Raw genomic sequence first — 8,558 nt, forward strand, 5'->3', positions numbered from 1 at the left:
TTTTGTCAAAACATTTATTTCTGGACTATTTTAATTAAAGAAAAAGTCTTGAAAACATTTAGAAACATTACAATTCACAAACATTGTGTTAATCAATTTTATTTATCATTGTTGCAGTAACTAATGATATAAAATGGCCGCCCATTAAATCTAAATAAAGTATGCGATTGGACATATTAATACTGAGTATAGTTTCTAAGTCTATACAAAAAAAGATAATATTCCCGTGTTGTTTGGAAATGGGATCTTATAAACTAGAAAGGTGATCCTGCTTGGAATTTAACCATTTTAATGACAAAATAAGAACTAACGATGAAAAAAAATATAATAATAATGATTGGGCAATTAAGTGTAAACATTCTGGAAACAGTGATAACAATTTTCTATGCACACAAAATGACAGAACAGTTTTAAAGCTCTGTTTACACTATCACATCAGTTTGACAAAAAAAAAAGTGTGATGTGCCCAAATATGGTAGTGATATGACATCATTGTGTCCATTTATGGGCACATAACATTTTGTTGTCACATAAAGTTTGATAGTGTAGACAGAGTTCAAGAGTTTACTTGGCATCATTGAAATAGTCAACATCTGTGTATGTAATAACAGACTACTAATAGGCTTGTTGTATGATTTGACAATAATCAGTAAATTCTGATCAATTTTCCTAAAACATATTATACAATTACTAATCTCTACACCAGAATAGGCCATTGATTTTACATTCACTAAAAATATATAAAAATAGGTAACAAATACAGTCTGAATTTCGTTAAATAGAAAAAGTAGAAGACATGGGGCACGGGGGTAACATGGCGCACCCGTTGAACACCATATTTGGGATTGAGCTTCCACCAATGAACACCCAGAATTGTGCAAAATAAAGGCTTAACATTTCACTCAGCATAATAGAGTAGGCTTCATAGAAAAGCACCTCAAATTTAACTATAAACTTGTAAATAAGAAATTGATGCAATTTACAGTTTTGCTTCTGTACAATTTAGGAATCATTTTAAATTGAAAAATTAAATTATAATAGTACAAGATATTTTATAATCTTCACTTTTTAGGTTTCCTTTTTAAAGTTTATTGCAAATTGTAAAAAAGGTGGGGAACCTTTATAGTAAACCTACTATGTTATATTATCTGAACTATCATGAAATAAGTTAAGTCTGGAGGGGTTAAAGGTCATGCAAGATTCTCAGTGTTCCATCTTAGATTCCGCTGGTGGTGCCGGCTGAGGAGGTGAGTTGTCTTTACTGGTCTCGGAGCTTTCTGTGGATTTGGTCTGTTCCTTTGCCTGCTGACTGGAATCACCTGATAGAAGAAGAAATAAAACAGATTAAACACATGTATACATTTAAGCAACATGAATAGTACAAACTTGATTGTTGGTATTCAAACAAACTCAGTATTATGCTCTGTCTACACTACCAATGATTTCATATGACTACCATATATGGACATGATGATTTCATATGACTACCATATATGGACATGATGATTTCATATGACTACCATATATGGACATGATGATTTCATATGACTACCATATATGGACATGATGATTTCATATGACTACCATATATGGACATGATGATTTCATATGACTACCATATATGGACATGATGATTTCATATGACTACCATATATGGACATGATGATTTCATATGACTACCATATATGGACATGATGATTTCATATGACTACCATATATGGACATGATGATTTCATATGACTACCATATATGGACATGATGATTTCATATGACTACCATATATGGACATGATGATTTCATATCACTACCATATTTGGGCATATCACTACCATATTTGGGCATATCACTACCATATTTGGGCATATGACTACCATATTTGGGAACAGCACACTTTTCAAGCTTGTTTGATAGTGTAGACAGATTTTAAAGCAATAGATTAAGTGAATAATATTCATATTATTAGTTAATGTTAATTTGTGCGTATCTATGCTTTGAACTATAAGTCCACTGAAAAATTATTGATCTGATAAAAACACTGTAAATTCAATTAGCATGGCTTACATCACTACTTAATTCATGTTTTAACACCACAACATTTTACAGAACCAAACATAAACTCAAGACATACCAGTATCCATTTTTGCCTCAGCACTGTCGGCTTTTTCCTCAGTGATTTTAACGGAGTCAGACCTAAAATTGAAAAAAAAAAACATTTTAATGTTTTAATTTATGTAAATTAATACAAAATTACTGGAGTTTTTGCATCAGTTTCATTCTTAAGCTCTGTCTACACTATCAAATTAGTTTGACAAAAAAAAAGTGATATGTCCAAATATGGTAGTGATATGAAATCATCATGTCCATATATGGGCACAACACATTTCTTGTCACATAAAATGTGAGAGTGTATAATAGTGAATAATAACATAAAAGGTGAATAAATCAGATATGATAGTGTAGACAGCTTTAAAGCCAATTCGTCAATAGCTTTTGTTACCATGGGTTACTAAACTACTTTCTGCACATCACATCACTCTAGCTGACTTTAGATCAGATAGTAAACAGAGAAACAATCTCATCTATGTCTGTATATACAAGTAACCTCCTTTAAGAGAATTAATTAAAGAAGAAAGGTAAAGACTTACTCTTTAGTTGGTAGGTCTGATGATTTGCTAGAGTCCTTAGAACCAGCTGGTGATGCTCTGTCATCCTTTGTACCTCCTTCATCTTTCTTTAAATCTAATACAATTACAAGGTGTAGTACAGTGCAAGGAGTTGCAAATATGCCAACAAATACAATTTCATTTTATTAAATAAAGATATTAATAATAATAAATCAGGCTTGATAGAGTGCATTATGCTAATAGCGCCAATGCGCATTACATTAAAACTTAAATAAGCAGAAACTAGTCAAAAGATAACTTAAATAGATGAGTTTTTATTAACTGTTTCCAGGTTTTTGGTTGAATTTATTTTGGCTTTAATAAGTGAAAACCAAATTTTCTACGGAAGTGATTAACTTGATTAAAACTGCGAAATGGCCTATTCAAAATCTTTTTCTTTATTAATCTTCATGTTTTTGGAGGACATCTACATACATCTTTAAATATAAACACATTACCTCCTTTGTCCTCAGGTTTCGGTTTTCGTTTATGACTCTTGTGATCTTTCCTTCCTCCTTCGCCTTCATCTTCACTATCGGAGAACTCCTCATCGCAAGCAATGCGCTTGTCATGTGACATGATGGATATACGTTTCTCAGGGTCTTCGTCCTCGTTGTCGCTCTCTTCCGGCATTCCGTCTTCTGGGATTGGTTGCATCTGAACACCGGGTGCGTGCGGGATCATACGCAGATTCTCAAATAATCGTGTCCTGAATAAAATAAATGTAGAACGTACACAATCATGAAATCATTTTATTCATTAGCCAATTAAATTTGTTTTATATTTACAAATATTAGAAGTTATGAAGTTTATTCGTCTCAAAACAATAAACAAAACACACAAACATAATCATTGTCTGGTTTGATGCAAACTCACTTAATTTTTTCCAAATAGTCTGGTGTGTTTTGATTGGTCATATTAGACGGACTAATATGGAGTTTAAAATCTGGCCCGAAGTACTCAAAATAATCATTATACGGTAGTTCATTAGCCACATCTACATTGAGGGCGACAGCAGTCTCGTAAGTCCAACATCGAGCAACGTTACGGATCGTGTATCCACCGCCACCGAGGATCAATAACGGTAGATTGTATTTCTTCATGAATTCAACGCTACGTGCATGACCTGGCAAAAATATACAATAGATTGTGTATTAGACAATAATTTAAAATTTCTTTAATAGTTAATCACACTTGTACTTTAATGGTGGATAAAGTTCTCAATGTCTCCTACATTTAAGCATATAGCAAGTTTTTATTTTGGAACGGTAGACGTAGGTGACCAGGACAGTTGCGCAATGTCACGGTCTGTTAACTTAAAAGTGGATTTGAATTTATTGGGAAAATCATCATAAAAAATACATACAAAGTGATAACATAAATGACTGACATTAGCTTGCTAATAATAAACCAGCCACTGTAGTGTGATGTTGGTATACTTGTATACATACATATTTCATCATGTTTTTTAGTATACAAACTTATGATGGTTATCTATAGGCTATTAACTTAGCAGATTGCTAGACATAATACACCAAACATCTATCAATATAATAAGATTGTTTTTTTAAGCATTTAAAAAAAAAGGAAACATAAAACCTATAAGCTACCTAACCAGAACAAAAACCCACATAAATGCGTTCCGTTTACCAGTAATATAAGGTGCAAAGGTGTATATTTGTTACCTTTAAGTGTAATATTAAAACAGCCAAGTCTGTCACCAGACAACGAGTCGGCCCCACACTGTAAAACAATGGCGCTTGGCTGGTACATCTCCATTACTTTTGATATAACCTACAAAAAAGTGGTAATAAAATATGGTACATCGTAATGACATTTGTAGCAATCATTAAATGTAACATTTAATGTAATAACTACTACGATGGATAGAACTACCGAGAGTGTTTAATTGCGAGAATACATAATAAATGTTGAAATACTGTATAAAGTTCAAACATAATGGTATCTGTATTTCATTTCTTGTAGTATGCATTATGAATTGTGTTCGTTTAAATCATTATTATGAATTTGATGCATACTCACCCAATAGCCTACAGCTATCAGTTACTTGTGCTGATAGCATCATCTTATTAAGAAACTAAAGCTCTGTCTACTCTATCAAACTTTATGTGACAAAAAAATGTGATGTGCCTATGTATGGACACAATGACATCATACCATATATCATATTTGGGCACATCACACTTTTGTCAAACTAGTTTGATAGTGTATAGGTTAACAAAACCATTTAATCATTCATTAGAGTTAATTCACTCTTATTCACCAAATCCTCAATCATGTTTTCAGAGAAACAAACTTACAGGTTCAAATATTTGTTCATAGGATTCGTCATCAATACCGTCTCTGAGAGGAAAGTTGACGGCGTAATACTTGCCACGCCCTGCTCCAATATCCTGCAATAAAAATCATATAAAATATGATGGTTAAAAAAATCCACTATGACATCAAATTTAGTGACAGCTTTATGAATCATGTGCTATTTATAGAGTATAATCACATTTTTTTTTATTTGAATTTCTTTATTTGAATTTCTTTATTCATGACATATCAACTTAAGTCATTATATGGGTATGAATATTAATTAGTCAAATGTTTTGATCTGGAGTTCAGGGGTTTGAGTCCCATACAAGAATTGTTGAATATATATTTACATTTGACCAAATACTTTGCTCCTTGAAAATTAAACAAAGGTTTTCAGTTATACGAATATCTTCCTGAATATAATAATAATTATAATAACACCTTACCCTGAGGTCTCCTGTACCAGGGAAATACTCTCCATATTTGTGGAAAGACACGGTCATAACACGGTCAGTTGTGTAGAAAGCTTCTTCAACTCCATCACCATGGTGAATGTCAATATCAATGTATAATACACGTTGGTGGTATCTTTAAAAAAGTTAATCCATTTATTTCAATGAAAATCACATGTGCACATTGGATCAAAACAAGACTCTCTTGTATTATTTATGTAAAATAATTGTAATCTTAAGCTCTGTCTACACAATCAAACTAGTTAAAGTTATATGTTCAAATATGGTAGTGATATGATATCATCATGTCCATATGTGGACACATTACATTTGTTTTTTACATAAAGCTTAATAGTGTAGACAGGGCTTAAAATGATTTATTAAGTAACAGCAGAAGTGGATTTAAAGTTACAAAAAATTCCTTAAAATAATGGAAAAATGTTGACTCTTACTTGAGAAGTTCTAATATGGCAAGGACAATATCATTGACATAACAGAACCCTGAAGCCTCAGACTTTTTAGCGTGATGAAGACCACCAGCCCAGTTGATGGCGATGTCTGTTTGTTGTTTGTTCAGCTTCACCGCTCCGGCAACAGAACCTCCAGCTGAGAGTTGACAGAATTCATAGAGACCATCAAACACTGGACAATCTTCACCGACATTAACTACAGTAACACGAAAATAAATTATGAGAGTGAGTAATTGCATTATCAATATAAATAATTGTTTAAACATGATTAAAAAACAATCGTGAGTACAACTTGGTTTTGACAAATTAATATTTATTATCTGGATTTAAAACAAACCTGATGAATCTATTCTCCGAAGATTAAATTCATTATAAAAGTAGATTTTAATTTCATCCTTACATGCATGTACTGTATGTTTATAGCAGAAAGTAAACCGATTTTTAGTAGTAGTAGTAGTAGTGTTAACACCTAGTAGTAGTGTTAACACCTATCGGTACAACTCAATGATATCCCCTATGGAAACAAGAGCTTATACATAGGGTTATCCTCTTCCTCTCATCCTGTCATTTGAATATGTATGTATTGTATGATAAACTAGCAACAAATACAAAACAAACAAAATGTGATAATTAAGTAAAACTTCCTAAATGCAATGTTCAAATTGCTACTTACACCTCTGCATCTGTTTGGCGTACTCTGACATGTTATCAGGGCGGATTGTGCGCAAGAATTTTATATAATCATCGCTATGGTACTTTGTCATCTCTTCTTGTACAGCCTTGTGAGGGCGCTGCATTGAAAAAATACAATAAAATAAAGATGAAAACATATTTAGTATAACTTTGCTCTCATTATTATTTAAAGATATTATCTGTCCAGTTATTGTTTGGGAGCTTTTGATTTGTGGGACATTCAGATGTGTTTTCTTAATTGGTTCTTTTTTCCTAATTTTTCTTCTTATTTTCAGGCAAATTGCCAAGGATAATAACCATAAGTGAATTCATTCACTATCCTTATTAATGTGGCAATCCTGTTCACAATATAAACATACACACAAGATGCTCTAGAAAAACAAAGTCTTATTACTAGTCTTTGGGAGTGGAGTTGTAATTTTTCATTAGATGTCATTGGATTGGTACTGATAGCTAAACATCATAACCACCATGCCACAAATCCACTCAACTTTTAAATTTCATAATTCACTCTTAAAATCCCAAACAAAATAAACGGTTTTATTGACAACAAATAATTGCTTACATATATCTCCATCTTGCGATATAAGCCATAGTTGAGTAGTAGATTGTGTGTCATGCGTATACGATGAGGTTTCATTGGATGACCTTGGCCATAATAGTAATTCCCAATGTCACCTGTTTCAAACAAGAAAAGAGTAACATAAAATTAACAAATAAATTAAAAAAAATAAACAATTATTTATATCATTAAAACTATAATGCCTAGGCCTAGTATTAATGATCAGCATCATAGTTCGTACTCATCCGATGATTTTATATTTACTCATGAAATCATCAAATTGTAAATAGAATAGGAAAAAACTATTTATAAATAAAATAAATTGATGGAGTTTGATAATGTTAATTGTTATATCGAAAATTCAATATGAATGATGCATGGATGGAGGTATAACAATTGTTTAGGCCTATACCTCCATGAATGATGATTGAGAAAATGGTTTTTTTTAAGAACCACAATAGGAAATCTCACTAACAGTGTTGCTACAAAAATGCAATCAAAGTTATATGTAACAATGAAATGCTTGTTTTACATAACTTGTTACTACTCAGAGTCGTTAGGCCTCATTAGGTCGGACGATACCCCGCTACCACGCCGGTACGACAGGCCCCGGGTAATATGCGGATCTACATCGCGACAGGACGCTCATGAAAGAAACATGATTTCTCTGCCTAGGATTCGCTTCGAATTCAAGCAAATGTTGTTGCAATTTATTCCATTGCAACATTTCAAACATACTAATAATTACATACTTTTTATATTATTAAATAATATTTGTAATTACTTACCATCGTAATAGTAACAAACACGTTTTTTACCGGCAGTTGAAGACATCTTTGAATTTAATTTTGAAGAACCGCTATCAGACAATGAAAATGGAACAGTCCATGGCCCTCAAATATGCAAATTAGAAAGATAGCCTCTCTCTTTTACTTTTTTATAATTAGGGTTATAATTTAAACGGGAGAGGGCGACATTACAAATAATCTATTCATCAGGGACCAATTTTTATTAGGAAAAGTAATGGCGAGTATCAGTATATTTATTAAAAAAATATCACTGCATGTAATTACCCGAATATTATTAAAACGTAAATGAGGACAATAGGATGTCGTGGATTTTGGTGAGGAGCCACGTTAAGTTTATACCGACAATAATAATAACCATAATATTGTTAGAGTGATCCCGATCGAGTGGTCGTGGTCGTAAAATAAGCCCTAATATACAAACAGTCGTTGTTTTGTAATAAAAATGTTCGAGAACTTTGATGATTTGTGTTGATAATAGTCGGTCACTAGCATGATAATTGTCATTAATAGTATGTTTCTACAGCAAGGCATTTCGTTAAAAACGACGACAAAATGAACCGACATGTATAATTACGTAATTTGTAATA

At 32.2% G+C, this 8,558-nt stretch overlaps 1 protein-coding gene across 1 annotated transcript; it reads right to left on the reverse strand.

The window, feature by feature from the left end:
* Positions 1-83: 83 nt before the first annotated feature.
* Positions 84-8,043, reverse strand: LOC140062260 (histone deacetylase 1-like). Its single transcript, XM_072108392.1, has 12 exons — positions 7,951-8,043; positions 7,166-7,278; positions 6,581-6,698; positions 5,890-6,103; positions 5,432-5,573; positions 4,985-5,077; positions 4,349-4,457; positions 3,540-3,789; positions 3,122-3,372; positions 2,646-2,739; positions 2,129-2,190; positions 84-1,319 (listed from the first exon to the last, which is right to left on the reverse strand). The coding sequence occupies exons 1-12, from the start codon at positions 7,994-7,996 to the stop codon at positions 1,204-1,206; spliced, it is 1,608 nt and encodes a 535-aa protein (XP_071964493.1). The 5' UTR covers positions 7,997-8,043; the 3' UTR covers positions 84-1,203.
* Between the last annotated feature and the right edge of the window lie 515 nt (positions 8,044-8,558).

The sequence above is a fragment of the Antedon mediterranea genome, chromosome 11 (genome assembly GCF_964355755.1).
Source record: "Antedon mediterranea chromosome 11, ecAntMedi1.1, whole genome shotgun sequence".
In the NCBI taxonomy this organism is placed as follows: domain Eukaryota; kingdom Metazoa; phylum Echinodermata; class Crinoidea; order Comatulida; family Antedonidae; genus Antedon; species Antedon mediterranea.